General features: G+C 38.9%; 2 protein-coding genes across 2 annotated transcripts in view; one reads left to right on the forward strand and one right to left on the reverse strand.

Annotated features, from left to right (window-relative positions):
• Nucleotides 1-24146, reverse strand: part of Lgr4 (Leucine-rich repeat-containing G protein-coupled receptor 4) — a 46283-nt gene extending 22137 nt beyond the window's left edge. Inside the window, exons 1-5 of the mRNA XM_018014856.2 lie at nt 23413-24146; nt 23054-23158; nt 6099-6521; nt 5680-5794; nt 5328-5399 (exon numbers count right to left, since the gene is read on the reverse strand). Of these exons, the coding sequence (XP_017870345.1) occupies nt 5328-5399; nt 5680-5794; nt 6099-6521; nt 23054-23072 (629 nt within the window). The 5' untranslated portion in view covers nt 23073-23158; nt 23413-24146. The remainder of the gene's footprint in view (nt 1-5327; nt 5400-5679; nt 5795-6098; nt 6522-23053; nt 23159-23412) is intronic.
• Nucleotides 9390-10083, forward strand: LOC108618760 (immediate early response 3-interacting protein 1-like). The gene is made up of 2 exons (XM_018014883.2): nt 9390-9744; nt 9804-10083. Exons 1-2 carry the CDS (start codon nt 9506-9508, stop codon nt 9805-9807), a joined length of 243 nt encoding a protein of 80 aa, XP_017870372.1. The 5' UTR covers nt 9390-9505; the 3' UTR covers nt 9808-10083.
• Nucleotides 24147-24607: the final 461 nt, after the last annotated feature.

The raw sequence follows: 24607 nt of genomic DNA on the forward strand, positions 1-24607 counted from the left end.
ATAGATATAGATATAGATATAGATATAGATATAGATATAGATATAGATATAGATATAGCTATAGAATAGATATAGATATAGATATAGATATAGATATAGATATAGATATAGATATAGATATAGATCATAGATATAGATATAGATAGATATAGATATAGATATAGATATAGATATACAGATATAGATATACAGATACAGATATAGATACAGATACAGATAGATACAGATACTACAGATCAGATACAGATATACAGATACAGATACAGATACAGATACAGATCAGATACAGATACAGATACAGATACAGATACAGATACAGATACAGATATACAGATCAGATACAGATACAGATACAGATACAGATATACAGATACTAGATACAGATACAGATATAGATCGATACAGATATACAGTACTACTACAGCAGATTACAGATAGATCAGATATAGATATAGATATACAGATAGATACAGATATACAGATACATAGATACTACAGCAGATACAGATCAGATACTACAGATACAGATACTACAGATACGATACAGATATAGATCATACAGATACAGATAGATACAGATACAGATACAGATACAGATCGATACAGATACAGATAGATAAGATACAGATACAGATAGATAGATACAGATACAGATACAGATACAGATAGATATAGATACAGATACAGATACAGATACAGATACAGATACAGATAAGATACAGATACAGATACAGATACAGATACAGATACAGATACAGATACAGATACAGATACAGATACAGATACAGATACAGATACAGATACAGATACAGATACAGATACAGATACAGATACAGATACAGATACAGATACAGATACAGATACAGATACAGATACAGATACAGATACAGATACAGATACAGATACAGATACAGATACAGATACAGATACAGATACAGATACAGATACAGATACAGATACAGATACAGATACAGATACAGATACAGATACAGATACAGATACAGATACAGATACAGATACAGATACAGATACAGATACAGATACAGATACAGATACAGATACAGATACAGATACAGATACAGATACAGATACAGATACAGATACAGATACAGATACAGATACAGATACAGATACAGATACAGATACAGATACAGATACAGATACAGATACAGATACAGATACAGATACAGATACAGATACAGATACAGATACAGATACAGATACAGATACAGATACAGATACAGATACAGATACAGATACAGATACAGATACAGATACAGATACAGATACAGATACAGATACAGATACAGATACAGATACAGATACAGATACAGATACAGATACAGATACAGATACAGATACAGATACAGATACAGATACAGATACAGATACAGATACAGATACAGATACAGATACAGATACAGATACAGATACAGATACAGATACAGATACAGATACAGATACAGATACAGATACAGATACAGATACAGATACAGATACAGATACAGATACAGATACAGATACAGATACAGATACAGATACAGATACAGATACAGATACAGATACAGATACAGATACAGATACAGATACAGGTACAGGTACAGGTACAGGTACAGGTACAGGTACAGGTACAGGTACAGGTACAGGTACAGGTACAGGTACAGGTACAGGTACGGGTACAGGTACAGATACAGATACAGATACAGATACAGATACAGATACAGATACAGATACAGATACAGATACAGATACAGATACAGATACAGATACAGATACAGATACAGATACAGATACAGATACAGATACAGATACATATACAGATACAGATACAGTTACATACATAGATACAGGTACAGATACAGATACAGATACAGGTACAGGTACAGGTACAGGTACAGATACAGATACAGATACAGATACAGATACAGATACAGATACAGATACAGATACAGATACATATACAGATACAGATACAGATACAGATACAGATACAGATACAGATACAGATACAGATACATCTACAGATACAGATACAGTTACATACATAGATACAGGTACAGATACAGATACAGATACAGATACAGATACAGATACAGATATAGATATAGATATAGATATAGATATAGATATAGATATAGAATATAGATATAGATATAGATATAGATATAGATATCGATATAGATATAGATATAGATATAGATATAGATATAGATATAGATATAGATATAGATATTAGGATAATGATATAGATATAGATATAGATATAGAATAGATATAGATATAGATATAGATATAGAGATAGATTATAGATATAGATATAGATATAGATATAGATATAGATACTAGATATAGATATAGATATAGATATAGATATAGATATAGATAATAGATATAGATATAGATTATAGATATAGATATAGATATAGATATAGATATAGATCTAGATATAGATATAGATATAGATATAGATATAGATATAGATATAGCTATAGATATAGATATAGATATAGATATAGATATAGATATAGATATAGATAGATATAGATATAGATATAGATATAGATATCGATCTAGATATAGATATGATATTAGATATAGATATAGATATAGATAGATATAGATATAGATATAGATATAGATATAGATATAGATATAGATATAGATATAGATTATAGATATAGATATAGATATAGATATAGATATAGATATAGATATAGATATAGATATAGATATAGATATAGATATAGATATAGATATAGATATAGATATAGATATAGATATACGATATAGATTATATAGATATAGATATAGATATAGATATAGATATAGATATAAGATATAGATATAGATATAGATATAGATATAGATATAGATATAGATATAGATATAGATATAGATATAGATATAGATATAGATATAGATATAGATATAGATATAGATATAGATATAGATTATAGATATAGATATAGATGTAGATACAGATACAGATACAGATACAGATACAGATACAGATACAGGATACAGATACAGATACAGATGACAGATACAGATACAGATACAGATACAGATACAGATACAGATACAGATACAGATACAGATACAGATACAGATACAGATACAGATACAGATACAGATACAGATACAGATACAGGTACAGGTACAGGTACAGGTACAGGTACAGGTACGGGTACAGGTACAGGTACAGGTACACGTATAGATACAGGTACAGGTACAGGTACCCATTCACATATTTACATCCATAAATCTCCCGTTATCCGTAAGTCTCATCACATTTGTATAAAGTTACGGCACACACATTGAAACAATGGGTGAAACTTAATAGATTCGAAATTCAATTGTCAAGTTTTGCGTCTCTCTCACTGCGAAAGTTGTGCTCGAACAAAACTAAAAGTTTGCATTAAGAAAGGCGAGGAATTTTTGTTTATCTCGTAATATGCCCAGCCATAGAATTATCGAGGCGTGCAACGAGGAGCGCAACAGGAAGGCAGCTCTCGCACTCCCCTCACTGCCGCTACTCTCCGCACTCTGCCAACTGGCAAATTCAGTTATATTCAATTACCACAGAGAAAAACTTTGCTTACGTGAGCTCAGTGAGAAGACAAAACCACAAATAGTTTCATCTCAATATGAAAAGGTTGAGTTTTGGTTTCCCTCAGCACGTTCATTATGAATATGGAATATCTGTGTGTGGATACTTCCAGGGTGTATTAACTTTTTCATGGAGATTCTGTTGGCTTGGTTACTTGGTTTAAGGTGATATTGATAGATATGAGTCGAATACTTTCCTTAAAGACTCTCAAAGATTAAAAAACTCACTACAGAAGATTCATCATTTAGGGAATACAAAAGACGAGTGTACTTCTCAGAATTACAACTGAACTATATACAGTCTATTCGCTCATCAGGCAAACTATTTAAAGTACTTTTTACATTATTACAGGGTATCTGCTGGTTGGGCACTATCTACTTGAAACCATCGCACATTGCAAACTTCCACACACTTTTGACATTGTTATGCTTGCCCGGACAGCCTACGGTTAATTTAATTTTCATGCATGTCCATCGCCCACGCACACTGAGGACCGTCTCGAAGGCCCCGGGACATGGACGTGGCGTCATCTTTGTCTCTGCATTCGATAGTCCCGAGCGTTATAATTAGGGCGTTGCATGAATTTGTGAGTCTCAGAAAGAGAAGCAATACTTGACAGCGGCTTACGCAGTTGCGGAGCAACTGTCACTCAGCGAGCAGAGTGGGGGAACTACCGAGCCGGAATCTTAGCTGAGACATCTCACACATGTGACCAGGCGTAAGCTCTCCCGGTGATGGATTTCCAAGTGCTTAGGCTTAAGCAATACGGCCAATAGGCAATGTGGTCGTATAGCAACAGACGGTCCAAACCATTAACTACAAAGTCCGGCAATGTAGACCATAGCAAATGAATCGACGGCAGCTACACTGAGCGAAAAGCAGAGGGACTTCAAGTCTCCTATCCTCTTCCTTCTCTTTCTCTCTCGTAGAATCTGTTCATTCGACCAAAGCTTACAGCTTAAATTTCTCGGATTCTCTCCTACAGCAGTGAGCTCCATCTTTCTTCTCCTCTCTCTCTATTTCTCTCTCTCTCTCAATCTTTGCCTCCAAACATCTTTAATTTCTTAAGAAGTCCTCAATTCGAGTAGCTCTTCAAATAATCAGTTACACTCCAAGAGATATTATCTTACGAAGCTCTACTCGCTTCTCTCCCACGCTCTGCCCCATTCCCGCTCTCTCTCTCACTCCCTCTCGTGTTTCGTACTCTGCTCCGAGACATACTATTAGATTTCCACTTCCAGTAAATAAATTTGATAACAGCTTCCCCATAATTTCATTGGTGGCTACATTTTCGGGCATTGCTTTGCATATTTTTTGCAGTGTTAACGAAGCGAGGCACATTTCGTCGTATGTTAAAGCGATTTTACGGCTTGCGCCGTGCTCGTAGAGAAGTGTCCTTTAGCATAGCTTCACATAAACTGCAACTGCCGGCAAAACACGATACGAGCTGTCTGCCATGCCAGAACATAGCCTCCCCCTCCCCCTCCCCCTCCCCTTCCCCTTCCCCGCATTGCCTCCTGCTCTACAAGGCTCCACAGCCATTGTATGGGATGTCTGAGGCTGCTTTAAGTACAGCAAAGGACGCTAATAGGCGACTTTTCGAAGGACCCACTCACAAATTTCGAGCTGCATTCGCAATTGGCCTGACGCTGCTTGAATTTCGATTCTCTTAGCAAATATGTACTTAACGAGCTTAATATCCTTTACAAATACTCACAGACTCTCCACGTCAGGCAGGGCGCTGAAGAACTGTGCGTCGATGAGGCCAAAGCTGTTGCCCGTGAGGTCGCTGGAAATGAAACCGAACGAGATGAGAGAGAATCAATTCAAGTGCCATCAACAGCAATTAAGACAAATACTAGATACACTGAGGGAAATTGGTAATAAACAAGTTTAGAGCAATACATAATATACATATGAGTTTTTGTTGTTAGCCAACACTGTGTGGCGTTGCCAGATGAGTTGAGGCTGAGTGGGTTGCATTGCTGAGCAAACAGCTGCATAGCTCAAGTTCTTAGCCTGTCACATAACACAAATAAATCCATTAAAGGGGGTTACCCGATACTTACAGCGTTGCCAGATTGTTGCTGGGCAGCTGGGGTGGCAGCGCCGTGAGCTGTTGGAAACGGCAGAGCATCTCGTAGCCGCGACATGGGCAGCTGAAGTTCTTCGCATTCGGCCAAACTGCAGGAGAGTCAAAAGTAAACAAAGAAAGAGAAATTGCATTTAAGGAGTCCTCACTGTGGCCATTACACTTGATGTGCGCATCAAGGATAATTATCATTCGAGTCTTTTAATTAAACGCATGAAAACTTAATGCAAAAAATTTACATGCGAATTTCTATCATTATAATAGAGACAGAAAGAGAATGAAAATGTGCGGGAGATACAGATGGGAGTCCGCTGGCTGGCGCCACATGCACCGCTGGTACCAGTGGCACCGCTGATGTTAATTACTCTGACCTTGTATTGAGTATTGAATACTCACAGCACTCGCCAATCGGTCTGTCATCCATGCCCTGGCGTCCGAACGGGTTCTTGCGAAACAAATGATCCCAGTACTTTGCCTCAAAGTTGTTCACGCAATTCCACTCGTCCGAGTCATCGTCGCAGTCGACCCTGCCGTCGCAGTTGGCGCGCTGCGGCACACACTGCGCCGTCGTGTTGCAGTGGAAGTAGCCCGCCGGGCAGTTGTCCTTGTCGTCGGGCAGCAGTATGCCCGTGTCGATGGCACTCAGCTCGGTGTCTAGTTCACTTTCCATGGCATTGCTGCTGAGCTTGAGCATCACTTGGCGCTGTCCAACACTGGCCTTGATGGCCGACTTTGACTGCTCCACACTGGCTGTGATGCTGGCCCACGTCACAGACGACAGCGAGAGCAGTGCAGAGACCATGCCCAGGCTTAAGAGTGCTGCAGATGGGAAATAGAGAAAGAGACAGAGAGAGAGAGAGAGAGAGAGAGAGAGAGAGAGAGAAGAAGATTTTATCAGATTGATATCTCTTTGATTAATATTACATAGCGTTATATAGAGAAAATCAAATACTTCCATGCATTGATAGAGTATTTCATTTCGAGTTGAAATCCCAATGTAAATTATTTCAATCTTTTCTCACACCCTATAATATTTACAAACAGTGAACTGTTTGCGTTAATCAGAAGAAAATAGACACAAGTCAGAATCTCGGATGTGCCTGACTGGCGAATACCCTGAACCACTATGATATATGCCCACAATGATAGATGAGCATGATTGAACTTCAATTATTTATAAAATTTTCAGAGCGTAATTATGACATTCTAATATGACTATATACCAAAGATTATATACTATTTTATATAAGGAATTCCTTCCAATGTTAGGTTAAAATTACTAATTTTAACATTTATCAAGGAAGTCTTTAGGCTAAACGAGTTTAGTCCACCTTTTTGATATGTTCAAGATATGTATAATGAAACAAGTGTGGATTCTCATGGATAGTAGGAAAATGGGATTATATGATATCCAATAAAAATGTTTATAGATATGTATATTATACACAGATAAGCAGGCGAGCATATGGACTTAGCTTTCTCAACCCAGCTCTTCAGAGTCTTTCTGCCTAGCAGTATTCACACACATATATTATTGTATTTCTGATCTCGGTCACGTCTTCTGCTGTCAATACAAAAAACAATATACCCTGTTTATTTAGTCAGTATGGAAAAATAAAAACTTTTGAAAATATATAGAAATTTCATAAAATATACAAAAATCAAGCAAAAGTCGCTGCCAAACAATGAAGGTCAAATACTTTTGGAAGACGTCGAGTAAATTATCAATTTAATTTTTGATTTGCTAAATTGGAAAATGCAGTTTTCAGCATTCAGATTTTAGATCAACAACAGCTTCGATTGTGATTTGATTATAAATAAATCATACTGTCTAGTAGGTCGGAGGCTAGTGCGACTGAGTGTGAATTGTGATGGGAAATACCCTGCATTGAAATTCTTATATGAGATAACTTAGTTGACTAGAAGAACTCTGAAATTTTATTTCAAATTATGCATATGAGGTAAAGAATTAGTATGGGGTATTCATCCCTTAACTTGACATAAAACCTATGTGAACTCAGCACTGCAAGTAGCTACGATCTTGAAATTTTATAGAGATATTGGCCTTTACCGTAAGATTAGAATCTATTGAGATCAACTAAAATATAACACTATTTTATATAGTTGATATAGAATAACATCGGGCTTCAACTAAGATATTGTATGGGAAAGTTAAGAAAAAATACATTAAGCGAATTTTGTTTTAAGCTCATATATTTTTTCATATATATCGAGTGACTACTGTAGCTGTAAGCATAGCGAGTCAATCTGTATCTGTATCTGTTTATTATAATTACTGAAGATGAAAATGTAAATCGAAATGAAAATGGAATTGCTGTTTGTAACAATCAAATTTACTCGAACAATTGGTTCCAGTGGCAGTCTGGCCAATTCCATTACCAGTTCCAGTTCCAGTTCCAGTTCCGCAGCACTTGGCTATTGCACATTTATCATTTTTAACGATTGCATTTAATGCGGAGCATTTTTTACGATGCATTTTCGCCAGATGGATAGTGGGAAATGGGAAATGGAAAATTGTATTGGGGGCAATCGCCGAACGCTGGATGCGTATCGCAAATTGTGAATATGCGCGAATAAGGCGAACATGCCAATGTCAATATGTAAAATATGCAATAAAATTGTTTTTAATAAAAATTATGCACAGTACATTTGGGCCACGGCTCAATGGACCGTGAAATGCTCCCACGAGCAGCAGGGGCGGGGCTGTGCGAGTAGGTGTAACACCGGGAATGACACTTGGAGACACTTTCCGCACCATCGATAAGCCATCAATGTGGGCGACTTTTTGATAGCTGTGCTGACAGCTGCTCGAATCCAAATGAGTATAGCAAAACCAGAAAAAAACACATGTGTAAGTACGTTGTGAATGAGCGTAACCGACTTCATAATACTCATCCATGGTACAATATACTTATATTCAATAGAGTAAGTGTTAAATACATATTCATATACATATTCATTCATTGGAATATATTCGAATGAATATTAATATGAATCTGAATGTGATTTTATATTCATATTTATATTCATATTCATTCATTGGAATGTATTCGAGTATGGGTATTAACATGAATCTGAATGCAATTTCATATTTACATATATTCATATTCATTCATTTGAATATATTTGAGTATGAATGTTAACATAAATCTCAGTAAATATTCATATTCATACTCATATTAGAATTCATATTCATTCTTATATTTATACGATCTTTGGGTACGAATAGAAACATGAATCTGAATGCAATTTCGTATTCATATTAATATTTTTATTCAAATCCATTCATTTGAATATAATTGAGTATGAATATTAACATAAGTCTCAGTAGATATTCATATTCATACTCATATTAGATTTAATATTCATTCCAATATTTATAATTTCTTTGAGTATGAATATAAATATGAATCTGATTGCATATTCATATGGAAATGCATATCCATATTCAAATTAAATTCAATAATGGGAATATATTTGAATATGAATCGGAATACATGTTGATATTGTTCATATTCATTTAGCAAATATATTCTGATTAAGAGGCGTGTCATTCATCTGTAAAGCTGATTGCGCGAAAACTGTAGTGAATATACCCGATAAGTTGGGCCTTAGTAGGCCTATCGAAAAATCTCAGCACTCCATGAGACTAGACTAAGCAGGCATAGAATATCATTTAATCTCAAATCTCAGTTCAGACACTGCTTCATTCAGGCAAAGTGACTTTAAAACGGACATCAACAATTATTCATTTTTATAATTTTCCTTGACAAGCTGTGAAAATGTTTACACTGTGGGCACTGATTGAGGCCTCGCTGCTGTGCCTGAATGCCGTGTGCATCTTGAACGAGGAGCGCTTTCTGGCCAGATTTGGCTGGAGACGACAAATGGTTCAACAGGAGCTCGGTCCGCCCAGCACTACGGAGCAGATCTTATTCATAATTCGCTCGATTCGCACAGTTGCCAAGATTCCATTGATATTTCTGAACATTATAGCGATTACATTCAAACTGTTGTTTGGGTAAGTCTTAAATTCCATTGCAATAAGTGTAAGCAAACCAATATACTCTCTCATTTCAGTTAACTAACGAGTATGATAAAAGGAAGCCAGAAAAAGGAGGAGACACATAAATAAATAGCAAACAAAGGTAAACAAATAAATGTAAATCAGGCAAGAGGAGCAGCAAAAATCGAATTACAGCAAAAACAAGATAACCAACAAAATGTAAAAAAAAAAAAAAAACAACAACACATAAAAGAGAGGGAGAGAGAGAGGGAGAACAAAAAAACAATGTACAATGAACAATTGGAAATAAATCGCATGTGGGTGGAGAGTTGATCAAATATGCATACCCTAAAAGTTCTTGAAGCTCTCTAAGCTTTCTCATTACTGAGGTAACTTTTGGGCCTCTTTCTTAGAAACAAATTAAGTAAAAAAAAAAATAATAATTTGAATTAAATTGTGAGCAAACACTAGCACCAGGACAGGAGTATAATCTACATACCCTGAGCCAGACTGAGAGAGAAAGAGAAAGGTAGATGGTTAAGGAAAATGATTAAGAGCGATTGCCTGAGAGGTAAAGCTGAAGAGGGAGAGAATTAGGGAAACATATGTATGTATATGTATATATAAAGGCAGAGGAAGATAAGGAGAGAGATGGAAAGTGAGATAGAGAAATGGAGGAATATAGAGAAAAAAGCAAAAAAAAATCTGAGCCAGAAAAAGAGACTGATTAACTGGGAAAAAAGAGACAGAAGACAGAGTAAGACAGAAGAGGTTGGACTCCCTCCAACATCTTTTTGATAGAGAAATAGAAAAATGAGATACATTCAAAACAACGAGAACCAACCTAAGAGGCAACTGATTGAATGAAACGAGACAGATAGAGAGAGAGAGAGAGAGACAAAGAGATAGAGAGAGAGAGAGAGAAAGATACAGTGAGGGAGGAACTACATAGAAACTTAAGAAGCAACTGATTGAATGAAAAGAGACAGATAGAGAGAGAGAGAGAGACAAAGAAATAGAGAGAGAGAGAGAGAGAAAGATACAGTGAGGGAAGAAATAAATAGAAACCTAAGAGGCAACTGATTGAATGAAAAGAGAGAGAAAGGAGAGAGAGATAGAGAGAGAGATAGGGAGAGAGAGAGAGAAAGATACAGTGAGGGAAGAAATAAATAGAAACCTAAGAAGCAACTGATTGAATGAAACGAGACAGATAGAGAGAGATAGAGAGAGAGAGAGAGAGAAAGAAAGAGAAAGAGAGAACGATACAGTGAGAGAAGAAATAAATAGATACAAAGAACTGAGAGCAAAAAAAATATGATAGAGATAAGACATAGACAACGCGCTGTCTCTCTCTCTCCCGTTCTCTCTCTCTCTCTCGATCAAAGCAAAATATTCTCAAAGCATAAGGCAGATCCATGGCTGGTCAAGCAATTCACATTGATGGGTCAATTAGCCTAGAGGGCAGCTGCTGATAGCTAACTCTTTCCTATTATGATGAGCCGCAAGCAGGGCAGCTGCAAAGTAATTCAAACATTTTGCATATTTAGTGTGGAAATACTTTATTTATAAATATAACAAAAGAGAATAGCAAATACTTGCCATAATAAACAAAATAAAAATCATATTTATAATAAACTAAATAAGCCAAAAGCAGGAATGCCAGAAACAAAGGAATTAAAGAGCCAAAGTCTTTATTTAGAATGAAACAAAAGATTTCGAATTCCATTTAATGGACAGGCTATAGATAGATCTATCGATATCGAGGGTAGCACAAGTGCCGTTGGGGTCAAGTGAGTCAAGCTCATGTGGAAGCCACGAGGTTCACAAAAGTCTAAAACAATGTTAAGGCACATGAACAACAACAACAACAACAACTAGGGAGCGACAACATGATGGAGCAGGGGCCTGGGAGGGCAGCTTAGAATGGCTGTTGCAGCAATTGCATCAGCTCATAACTCAGCTGACAGCAATGGAAGCCAAAGTCAGCGAAATGCAACTGCGACAACAATGGGTGCGAGTTGGCGTAGCGGATGACTCCATAAAAGTGTAATTAAGTGCAGCCGAGTGGGAAAGCAGGCGAAGGCGGCCGGAGCGCGGAGCGGGAGGGCGGGTGCAGTTGGCAAGAGTTGCTCGTTTCCTCCGAGGCATGGCAGCTGGGCTGAAGACTAAGATGCAGGCGATGCAGAGGCATTAGGGGAGGCGACAGACAGAATGAGACGCTTCAGCAAACGAAACGGGAGCCAAGGGGGTAGGAAACTGAGACCACGACTGAGAGGGACTAAGCGAGGGGGCATCTTTACAGGCATTATACAAGTAAAGGAGATCGGAGCTGGGTTAATGAGAAGGCGGTGTCCGCATCGGGTCTAGGAGTAAGATGCTCGAGCAGCAACTCGAATAACGACGCCGAAGGAGGCAGACTACGGCAGCCGAGCGACAGCGGAGCGCGGGCAAGCGAACACTTGACACGTGTTGCTAATGTGCGGGCGTTTGGCAAAAAGGGGTTGCGAGACGCGCGAACAAACAAGCGGCGCTCGGGATGGGCTCTCGGCAAGGCCCGGACCACGGCTGTCGAGCCTGCTGACGTTTGTCAACACATTTGCCAGCAATTGAAATGTTTGCGCTGTGATTGATGAGCTATAGATAAGGTGGCCGGTAGACGCCTCAGTGCCATCTGCGGCACGGCCTTGGCCTTGCGCTGGAGCTGCGGGACGTGGGTCGTCTAGAGCGAACCCTAGAAACGGGGCCACCTGACGTTTCACAGTCTGGGCCAAATTATCGTTTGACCATAAGCAAACAGCAAAGCGCTTCAACTTGCCTTCAATGCCGATTGGCTGCTTTTGTTTATGTCCAATTCGAATAATTAAACCAAATGCTTTCGCATGCAACCGGGCAAATGCTAACAGGGGCCGGCCGGGCGTCGAGGCTGGCGTGCCACCAAAATAGAAAGCACAGCTATAAAGAATAAAGAAAACGATCGACTTATGCCAATACACACACACACACACGCACACACACACAGGCAGAGACTGACGCTCGCACAGCCGAAATACTTTTGAGAAATGTTATCGGGTCAAAGCGGGTCGAGGTAGTTGTTGCTTTCCTCTTTCCACTCTCTTGTTGCTCTTGTCTTTGCCTTCGCCTTTGCCTTTGCTTTTGTTTGGGGTCTGGCCGTGTAAACAACTTGTCAAATTTGTCGATTATGGGTCGAGTGCTTCGCTATGGGATCCTCTACTTTGCTCTGTAGAGCCTTTATGCCCCTCCCCCTCCCACATCCAGCCATGCCTCCGCTCTAGCCCCTTCGTAATGACCCGACAAGTGCGCGCCGTCTGTGACGTCTGTTCTCTGTTCTATGCCAATTGGCACTAAATATACCTTCAAGAGTCCAATTCAATGGGGCCCAAGGCCGGCAAAGCTGGGAGTGGGAAATGGAACACATTTTTGTAAACCCTTTTCTAGGAAATGAACTTAAAAGCTAGCGCAGTGGGGCTCTACTTAGTACTTTAAGTAAAACAAATTTCTGTTTCATTTGCTCTAATTGATTCTTGAATAGCCAATTTACACTGAGAGAAAAAGGAATGAGTAGATCTCTTCATCTTTTCTTCTAACTTTTCCCTTTTCCTTTTTCACTCTCTCTCTCTCTCTCTCTCTCTCTCTCTCTCTCTCTCTCCATCTCATTGTCTCTCTTTCTTTCTTTCTTTCTTTACCTAGTAGCGAAGAGTTTGCTTTGAAGCCCTTCATCTCTTTCCATTATCTCCTTTCTCTTTCACTTCTCACATTATACATTCTTTTTAAGATGCCTTCCTTTTAATTTATTTCAGTTATATTTTCATTCTTTTTCTTTCTCATCTTTCGCCTACTTAACCTATTCCTACTCTATTCCTTCTCTGTCAACTATACTATGGAAGAGAAAGTCTCCTATCTTTACAAGCTCGTATACTTCCTTCCGTTCGCCTCTTCTCATCCTTTACCTAGAGAGAAGCTCGAGAATCTCAGCTTCGCCCAATTTTCGCTCATTCTCTCTCTCTCTCTCTGTCGCTACCTACGCACAATCAATCAAAATTATGAAAAACCTTTACGAATTGGCGAAAGAAAAAAGCGCAAAGGAAACAGCAATTGAAATCAAATTAGGTTGATTTTTGCTGTTGCTGTGGAGAACTCTTAAGTTGATGAAAATTTAAATAACTCATATATTTTAAGAGCGGTCAAAAATGTTTGGGGCATTGTTTTTGTCCTACGGTGAGGTAAGCGCCGTTATATCTGCATACATGTATATCTCTCCATATATCTATATGTTTTTAAGATAAGCAAATCCAATTGGAATTCCAAAAGTTGTATTCACTCTGCGCTGCTGTTTAGATTCAAAATGTTGCTGGCGATGTCTGTTTTTTGCACTCATTCAGCTGGAGTGGCTGGGATCACGAGTCCATCTATCTATCTATCTATCTATCTATGTAGTATATATGCTCTATCCAGAGATCATAGTCGATGGGCATAATCAGTGCTACGATTCGTAATGCCAGCGCAAAAGTTGTTGTAAACACAGCAACAAACTGAAAACGAAAACAAAAACAGAAACACACACGAATGGCTGATAATAAATACAAATGGGGCGGCTAAGCAATGACTGCCCCATCCACTCCCTACCGCCTCCCTGTGCGACCTCCCCACCTGAAAAGCTGCTGAAAATGTGCTAAAAATGCTGTAAGAGTCTTTATTTTTAAAGCAAAATTAGGCAAATATTTAAATGCTTTAACACATACATATATACATATCTATCTATATATCGATGTATGTATGTATTGGCAGAGAAGTGGAGCACTTAGGCAGATAGCCATGTCTGGCGCATACCAATGGGCTAATTGTTAACCCATTAAAGACCCATGTACATTGTTTGTACGAGAAATTTAATTACTTCATGGGCCGCTAGCCAGTTCGAGCTGATTCTAGCTCTACCTCGGCCGCCACCCAAAAATGCCGAGTGTATTAATCATAGTCAGCGGGACCGGGAAGTCAATAAATGGCACAAATTAATACAAATGCTCATTGTTATAGCCGGCGTAGGGTCAGGCCAGGACGTGTGATAAGGAGCGGAATGCTAGAGATGGTGGCGTGTCCATCAAATAGATTGTGGGCTTGGTTTGTTTGCATTGAAAGGTGGTTTCACGAAGGATGAAGCCGAGAGAGAGAGAGAGGTGCCTATCGATATATATCGATAAAGCAAAGAAATGGAAAGTGTCCATAGCAACTATCAATTAAAATAGTTCATAAGTCTTAGAATTGCTCCAAGTATCAATACTCTATAGCAGATAGATGGATAGATAAATAGATAGTAAGTCTATTAATTTATACTATAATCAATTTGCTTCTATCGAGGCATTTCCTGGAGCTACCTGAACCGATTATAGCAATAGCTTATAAGCCGATCTATATAAAGTGCCTCATATCTTATGCTATTATCTTTCTCAGCTACCTGTTGATATACCAATTCGAGCTTATGATTAAGTTAGGTAAAGACTTTTGTTATAGGATTCTAAAACTGAATTTTCAGTATTATAAGGAGTGGCTGGTCCTCTTGCTTAAAATTCAGCTTCGAAATTCAATATGCGACACATTCGTCAACAAGCACGGCTCATGCACATCTGTATGCTAACGCAATTCCCATTTTGTATCACATTTACTTCCTTAAAGGCATCCGCATCCCCATCCGCATTCCCATCCCCATTCCCATCCCCATTCTCATCCCTATCCCTATCTCCATCCGCATTTGCTTCTTGTGAAATTAAGCGGTTTACTGAGTGGCCTTTCGGATGAGACTTTGGCCGCCTTTACGCTTCAATCAAAAAATTACACATGACATTTTTCATTTGGGCTCCCACACACACACACACACACACACGCACATACCCACGGCCCCCTCCACACACACCCCATTCTGGCAGTGTGTAAATGCTTCATTTTGTTGCCTATTCCCCATTTTGGTTTTTTGTGCTTTGTCTTTCTGCTTCTCCATTTGTGTTTGGCTAAAAGTCACAGCTTGACAGTGACAGACAACCGAAATCCCCAACGCCAAATGTTAATTATTATTTGGAGCTAGCCTGACATTAGCATGTCTAGGCATTCCCAAGCCCACATACTTCCAATATTCCCTCCGGCTGAGGAGACAGTTGAAACCTTTTCGGGATCTCAAATGTTTGGTAATCAAATCGAAATTTATTCTCCTCTGGGCTTGAATTTTTGTCAACTTTCCATTGATTTTTAGTTTTAAGTTGAATATTTAGCTGAGCTTTTATATATTGTTTATCAAATCATCAATCACTTAGTCCTCATTGATAAAGGCTGTGTCGATTAGCTACACCTATCAATCAGCATGACCGAAGCAGATAGTTAACTATTCGCGTAAATAATAAGTTAGCTCAATAGTTATCAAATTGTTAGGCAATCTATCAGTGCCTCTATCATTCAGTAGACCAATCATTAACTCTATTAGCCTGGCTTTGTTCTATATAATGATAATCAGTCAGTTATATACACAATCAATCAGTCGCTCAGCTTGAGTCAGTCAGTCAAACACTCAGTCAGACTTTCTACCAAGCCAATCAATCAATCAAACAAACACTCATTCAGCTAGTCAAACAAATAGTCAGCCAGTCTCTCACCAGTCTCTGCTTCAGTCTGTTCGAAACAGATATCAATCATCAAACAATCAATCCGTCAATCAATTTCTAGACTCGTTCGTTAGTAAATTACTCAATCAGTCCAAATTCAATAAGTCTATAAGTCAATCAGACTTACATAGTCACTAAATCAATCAATCGATTCATCAATCAGTCCATCAATAAAACAATAATTCAGTGAATCACTCAATCTGACTTTCTACCAAGCCAATCAATCAAACAAACACTCATTCAGCTAGTCAAACAAATAGTCAGCCGGTCTCTCACCAGTCTCTGCTTCAGTCTATTCGAAACAGATATCAATCATCAAACAATCAATCCGTCAATCGATTTCTAGACTCGTTCGTTAGTAAATTAATTAGTCAGTCCAGTAGTCAATCAGCAAATCAATCAATTAGTCAGTCAGTTTATGAGTCAATCAGACTTACATAGTCACTACATCAATCAATCGATTCATCAATCAGTCAATTAATAACACAATAATTCAGTGAGTCACTCAAACAGTCTTTCAATCACCATCCTATGATATACTCACACTTATTCATTCCAAGCTGAACTTCTTAGCGACTTTCATCATGGAAAGCCTTGGGTAAAATTTCATGAATTCAAATAACCCAAAAGACTTGCTAAGCCGCAGCAGAAGTTGTCACTAAACACCAAGTTGGTGGGCCTCAGCTGGCAATAAATGTTTATTTCGATTTCGGAAAATTCTCAAAGCTGATTGCCAAAAAAAGTGAAGCGGATTCAACTTGAAAAACTAGTCGGGGACTGTCGGACTCTGGCGACTGTTAGGATAACACGTTCCTATCATTGGGCCTAAGTGCTTGGGCTGGCATTTCGGACAGCTGCTTTGTCGATAATCCACAGGCTCATAAACATTTGGCATCGATTCCATCGAGACAATCACTCAATGGGGATTGGTCAATGGCACTCCCAGATCTCATCACTTAGCTCAATTACAGCCCCTGAGAGGTATCCCAAAGCGAATATGCTCAAGTTTTCACTTTCATTGGGCGAACGCTCGTCGCCAGCCGCAGCGTCATACACTAATGATGCGTAACCTTTTAGCCTGCCATTACACCTGCCGACAATTCAATTAGGATGCCGGTAAAAAATATAATATAAAAAATATAAAATATAATTCTATGTCGTCTTACTGAATGAAAGGCCCCATTTTGAAGTCCTTAGCTGTGGAGCTATGTAGTCAAGCAGTAAATTAAATGAATTTTGGAAGTTACATAGAGTTTATTTGACTTGAATTCATGTGCGAAATCTCGGCTCTTTACAATTGGATATTTGGGATACGAATAGTAGAGCAAACTTCTACCTACACTCCTCAATGTTTATAGGACCCATGCCACAAATATCTCTCTGCCTCTGTTAGTTCACAGCTCAGATGAGTCAATCTTGTCGCTACCAATGTTTACAGGGTATTCCTGGTTCGACTTGATAGTCAGAAAACATAAATGCTTACAGGGTGTTTGGTTACGAATACATATCATAGTCTCATATCCTAGCTCAACCATCTCCCAACTCACTTCTGTGCTCACAGGATATTCATGACTCAAATAGCTGTCAGCAGATATCTTCTCTGAGCTCGAAGTTGCCCCAAGAGTTGGTGAGTCCTACCCTACATTTCCAGGGCAGCTCTGATACGCATAGTCATGATCACCACTCTTCATATTGTATATGTAGGGTATACCCAAGTTCATGCTGACAGGGTATCACGCTAATCAGCTATCTTCTCTGAACTTAGTTCTGGCACTTGTCACTTGATATTTGGTTTGGCTTTTGGCGTCGATTAGCGCAAACTTCGGGGCAGCGAGGGGCGCCATCTAGTGGGGGTCTATGTCATTAGCTGCACATCTCGAAGCCGGCCGCCCATAAATAATGATGGCTCGCTGAATGGGCTCAGTATTCAAATTACAAACCACTGACTACTCGACCGATACGCACATTCCGGCCGAAATCCCCACCATGTCCTGCCCCCTCCGTGCCCCTCCTATGTGCTGGCATCAGCCATGGGCGACACGAGCTTAAATCGAAAATCGGACTTCAGACCATTTTCCGTGTGTGGCAGCCAATGGACGTGCTGGCTGACTTCACATGGCTCCATGCAACTAGTCCATTATTATGAACTAACGCAAGCCCTTCATAATATTTTATTTGTTTTTTCATTCCGTGTTCTATGCATAGAATGGATAGGCATAGCGGGAGGCATGGCCATAACAGCACGTGGTTGGTAACAGAAAGTATATTTACAGTTGTTTGGGAAGACAAACCTGAGCCTATCCGTCGACATGATCTCAGCGATCTCGTAATCCCAAGTAGCTAGAGGCTTCAACTTTTATATATTTATATTTGGATTTAAAGCTTATTGTATTCCTCAAACCTTTTTCCAATCATTGATCAAGGTCATGCATCAAGAACCTTAGTTCAATTTCTCACAGTGGAAAGCTTTGGGATGATGCATCCAAGAATGTTTGGCAGAGCACTATCTTACAGTTACAGAATGTCTGCTAGTCGGGCACACCCCATTTCGGTACTCTAACTTGTTTTTTCCTGTCGCCTCGCCTTTCACGCCCTCGCCACAAAAAGAATTTGTGTATTTATTTATTTATTTTTTTTTTGCTGCTGGCTTGCGAAGTTTGGAAAGTGGCCCAATAAATAGAGAAACAAATTTGTTTTCGGAGTGGGCGGAAATTGTGGAGCTACTAAAGTAAGTGTATTTGAGGTTATGTAAGCAGTTAGCCGAAGGAGATGGAGGCGAAGCGATTGAGAGGCTGCAGCTCACAGCTAATTGGATTTATGTCTGCAGCCTTGCCTTGAGCCGCTCAATATAGGGATATGTAAGTAAATCAACTGAATTAATTTAATAATAGAGTTAAAATTGTGTTTAAACTTTGACAGGACAATGGCAAAATGCGCTGCTACAAGGATGTCTATATCAATCGCTTTACCTGTATATTTCTCTCTCTCCCTCTCTCTCTCTCTCTCGCTCTTTAGCTCTGTATATTTCACTCTGTTACTCTATCTCTGTCAGTATATGTATCTCTTATTCTCTTTCTCACATTCTCCGATTGTCTTTGTCTTACTTTCTCTCTCTCTCTCTCTCTCTCTCTCTCTCCCTTTCTCTTTATTTAACATATTCTGACTCATAGCCTAAATTGTCCTTCCTCTTACTCTTTGTTTGTGTACTCTCTTTCTCTCTCTCTCACCATACCTCTATTCTCCGTTTCTCGCTCACTCACTCTCTTTCTCTCTTTAAGATAAATAGAAAAAGACCAAGTTATTTTTCTCTCTCTCTCTCCCTCTCGTTTTTCCCCTTTCCCCCTCTTCCACTCTCGCTCCTTCCAATCTCTATCTCATACCAACTCTCTATCTATCTGGGCGCCCCTCTCTCACACATACATGCTCTTCAGTTCAATGTTAAAAGTTGACAGGCATACGACGGCTATCTGCTTTATTTAGGGTATTTGCCATACTTCGAGTGGCTTCAACAAAATATGTATAAAATAGATCAGCATAATAAATTGACCATAAGCCCACGTATTTGGGAAAGTTGAGATTATTTTCAGGCTTCAAAAAATGAAGAGATTATTAATATTTGGCTTATATCGCAGCCACTGCCCCTCTTTATACCAGTCAGATTGCTGCAATCGGGCGTGACCGACTGCATAATACACTTTATTAGCAATGGCAAAGATTCTGCCCGTCAAGCCTCTACCTTCCCGACAAATAGGCCCATGGCCGTTGCTAGAACTAATATACTTTCTTCACTTCTCTGAGCGAGAATGAGAAAGAGGTTTTGCAGCGTTTGGGTTAACTAAATACCGCAAAAAACGCCTCCACCACACCCAGCTCACCCCCATTTTTGTATACCCTGAACCCATTGAAAATGGGAAATCAGGGTATAATGGTTTTGTTAAAAGTATGTAACAGGCAGAAGGAGGCGTAGCAGGCCGCACAAACTATATATATTCTTGATCAGGGCGACGAGCTGAGTTAATTTGGTCCTGTCCGTCTGCCCATGTATATTACGCGCATATCAAGTTTTTTTGTAAATATTGATAACTCGATATTTTATTATCGATTAAAAACCTATTATTATATCTCCTACACCTTTAGAGCTAGAGCTTCCAAATTTTAAATGTGGACTTTTATATATTTTATACAATTTCGATTGTTGTTAAAATTTACCCCCCACTCCTATTTCCATCCCCTCACCCTCACCTTAGTAAAAAGCGTATTTCAAATACTAGAGACTTGTACATTTGAACATAATGATTATGTTCTGATTAAGATTCTTATAATGTTGCCCACACTGCAGCGCAGCCCAAGCGTAGTCGCTGCTTACTGCACAGTTAGCAGAACGCGCTCTAATACGTGCGTGTGTATGTATGTGTGCCGAAAAGAAGTGCAGAATATTAGATTAGAGGGTTCAGGGTATCTCCTAGTCGAGCAGTCTCGACTAGAGTCTTCTTACTTGTTTTTCTTTTTTGGGCTTTTGCCATTCATTGGGAAAGATCAAGCAGCTGTTGGGTTTCGTTTCATTGCGTTTTGGTTATTTTGCTTCTTGTTAATCCAAACCAATTGCCGTATCAAGCGACAGCAGAGGTGTGAGCGTGCATCATGTAGCGTGTGAAGCGCCATCTAGCGGCTGAATTTGCATAAGCTAATAAGCCAACTTTAGGTCATTGGGCATGGACATGGACTGGAGTGGAAGCTGAGCCAGCTAGATAGTTGGAATCGCAGTAACCGCAACACACACACACACACACACGCAGAGTGGTACACTTTAAGGCTTTCATTTGGCCTCTACCCTGACCCGTACCATAAATCTAAGCGACATCTCGCATTTGCGCTTAATGACATTTTATTACAAATTTAATAGAGTTCTCGAGTGCGAAACATCACGGCTATCAACAACATGGCCCATACCCTGTAATGCCTTCAACACTCCCAGCTCCAGTTGCTCATCAACATAAATTAATATGCAAATTGAGAATTTCATTGCAACCAATGGACAAAGGCATTGAAACTGTTTGCGCCTGTGATACCTATTTTGAGGGGCATTGGCACATGCTATGAATACCCTATAAAGCATATTTAGACCAGCTATAAATGCCTTGTAAACAGATGAACCAAGAATCAGCTAAAGGGCACTTGAAATTCCCAATGATTCCTTCTATTAGGAAGAACATTTTAATGCCTATTGTAGCTCTAAATACCCTGTAAAAGAGACGACAAGTGTATAAAACAGCATTCCTGAATTCTTCTATGAAGCTTATCATCCGTTACCAAGTCTTTGAATACGCTGTAAAACATATTCCTAGAATAATGGGCTTAGCTTCAAGTTTTTTTTTTTTTTTTTTTTTTTGAAAATTCCTATTGTTGAACTGAAGTCATATTAAGTCAAATCGATTAAGATATATACATGTATGTATGTTTAAGTATATAACTATACAATAAGCTAAAACACATTTCATAAAAACTCTATTTATATCAAGCCAATTATACAAACAAACCCCAATTAGGCTTGATTGCTAAATAAAAAGTTTTCCCCAAAATAAACTTGATTATAAATAGATAGTCAGGTAGTCCACTATGAATCAGGTCACAATTTCGAAAACAAATCATTTTATGAAATTTGAAGTGCTTGAGATATAAATGTATATAGATGGATGGTTGGTGGAACTGAAATTGGCCAATTCGAAAGAAAAACTGTGGTTGATTAGACAAATCGACTGTTGGCTTCAATGAATAATTGAATAGTTGAGAGCAATTGGATTGTTCATAGGGGTTTTCATCAAATTCATTTATATTGTCTATTCCTAGTATTCAGCTTCACTTTTCAAATGAGTAAGTGTGCATCTCTTCTTACATACATACAGCTATTACATATGTACATATGCATACATACATATATATATATATATATATATGGTTTTAATTCCCATTCATTTTTAAATTCCGCTTTTGTGTCTTGTGCTCTGTCCTAAGTCCCTTTATTTGCTATTCCTTTCCTTAATTCCAGTTTTAATAGCTGTCCAACTAAATCTATGTCTTACTCCCCATTGCAAGTCCAATTATTCTTGACTGCAGTCTGTTCTCTAGGCTGTTCTGAGTTTTCACGCGTAAAAAACTGTTTTCAGCCTTTCAGCTCATTTTTATATCCTACCCACTTATATGTCATAGAATTACTGGAGAGCTCCTTCTCATATTACCATTAGTTATTCAACTGTTCCCACATATGTTTTTCACATATTGCTTTTCTAGAGACTGTTCCCAGCTTTTGCCTCCGACGTACTCCTGATACACGGTCTTATCTATCTCTAGCTCTTTCAACTCGCTTATCTACTCTCTCCCTGGTATTCCACCCGGTTAACTGTTTCTCCATCTATTCGTTTCGACCACGTGAGACTAATCATCGAGCTATTTAGATGCCAGCTGGTACTACTGCTTCTTCTTCTTCTTCTTCTTCTTCTTCAACAGGTCCACATGGCCAATGTCTGTGGCAGATTTGTTTTTATTGATCGACGAATGCTGCCAACATAGCGAGTATATAAAATAATCGAGTAGAATAATACGAATGTGTTCCCAATGCATAAACAGTCCCGATCGGAATTGTTTATTTGTGCAAGACTTACGCATCATCATTATCGTCATGTCAGCTGCGGCGACTACTTGGAACTCGATTTCGTTTCGAAAATCTCTCCTCGATTCGAATATAGCAATAAACAATCGGCACAGATCTATGAAAACAATGCACAGAAAAAAAAAAGAAAAAACAACAATAACAACAACAAAGAGCACGCGACGAGTTTATTCACTTTTCTCTGGAGCTCAACTGAGATCGGTTTGTAAAGTTTTCGAACTCGAAATTGATTGATCAATTGTCAAACTTTTAGCTGTAAATTTTAATTTTCGAAATTTGTTTTCGACAAACACAAAACTTCGAGTAAGTTTTCTTATTAGATTTTCGAAATTTCGAATTTTCAAATTTTACTTTGATTTTTGGAAATCACGAAGTTTCGTATTTGAGCACTCGAACTGAAAAACTTCGAACTGTTTGTGCTCTGCGCGGTCCGTGGGCAGCGCACTCGCGAAGCTAACGGTAACAACTAAGGCAACGCGAGCGCTTGCAACATGTGGCATGCCAATTGCCGGCGTCCGATGTTCCCGTGGCCCGATGCCCCGATGCTCCGAACCTCAGATGCCCCGATGTCCCGATTGCCCAATGACCCGATGCCCGATGCCGAGCCGCTGCCTTCAATGAGCAAGCAAACAGCTGATGCGTTTATGAATGAAAAAAGCTCCCAGCGACATTCCTCAAGTTCAAGGCAAAAAGCTCTGTAGTGAAAGCGTTCCGGCTGCTGGGAAAGCTAACTAAAAGTAACGGCATTCAATTGAACTGGAAGATGGAGATGAAAAATTAAATGTTTACTATTTGTTTATTAATATTAGGGAGCGAGAGAGAGAGAGAGAGAGAGATAGAGAGAGAGAGAGAGACTAAAAAAACGACGAAAAAGAGATACAGGCTAAAAAAAAAGAGAGAGATAGAAAAAAAAATATGGAGACATAGATCCAAAGACGAGTGAAAGAGTGGATATAGATAGGGAGAGAGAATGATAGAGGGATAAATATATGACACTAAGAAAGAAAGAGAAAAGAGATAATGAATAAGACAGGGACTGATAGAGAGTAAGATAGAGATAGAGAGGGAGAGAGAGAGAGAGTAATGGAGGGGGCAAATAGAAAGAGAGGAAGAGAGATGGAGTAAGAGAGAGCGAGACTTGGTGAGAGGCAGTAAGGGAGAGGGAGACATGGATGGAGAGAGAGAGAGAGAGAAATGACAGAGAGATGTAATGAGAGTAAGAGAGAGAAATACAGAGAGAGAGAGAGAGATAGAAATATGTATTTGTCTAAAAATAAAACGAGAAAGGAAGAGACAGAGATATACAGCTAGAGAGCAAAAAAAAGGAGAAAGAAGGAGCGAGTAAAAGAGGGAGAGAAAGAGAGACAGACAAGGAGAAGTAACAGAAAGAGGTATTGAGAGTGAGACAGATACAGAGAGATACGCAGAGAGAGAGAGAGAGAGAGAGAGAGAGAGAGAGAGAGAGAGTTAATACTTACAGAAGACCTTCGCTGAATAACCCAAGGATCATTCCAGCTCTATGATAAATTATCATTGATAACACCAC

Source organism: Drosophila arizonae, chromosome X (assembly GCF_054131065.1).
Source record: "Drosophila arizonae isolate 15081-1271.41 chromosome X, UAZ_ARI_1.0, whole genome shotgun sequence".
In the NCBI taxonomy this organism is placed as follows: domain Eukaryota; kingdom Metazoa; phylum Arthropoda; class Insecta; order Diptera; family Drosophilidae; genus Drosophila; species Drosophila arizonae.

Excerpts from the sequence above, each read along its gene's own strand:
- LOC108618760 (XM_018014883.2), top strand. The coding sequence starts at position 9,506 with ATGTTTACACTGTGGGCACTGATTGAGGCCTCGCTGCTGTGCCTGAAT.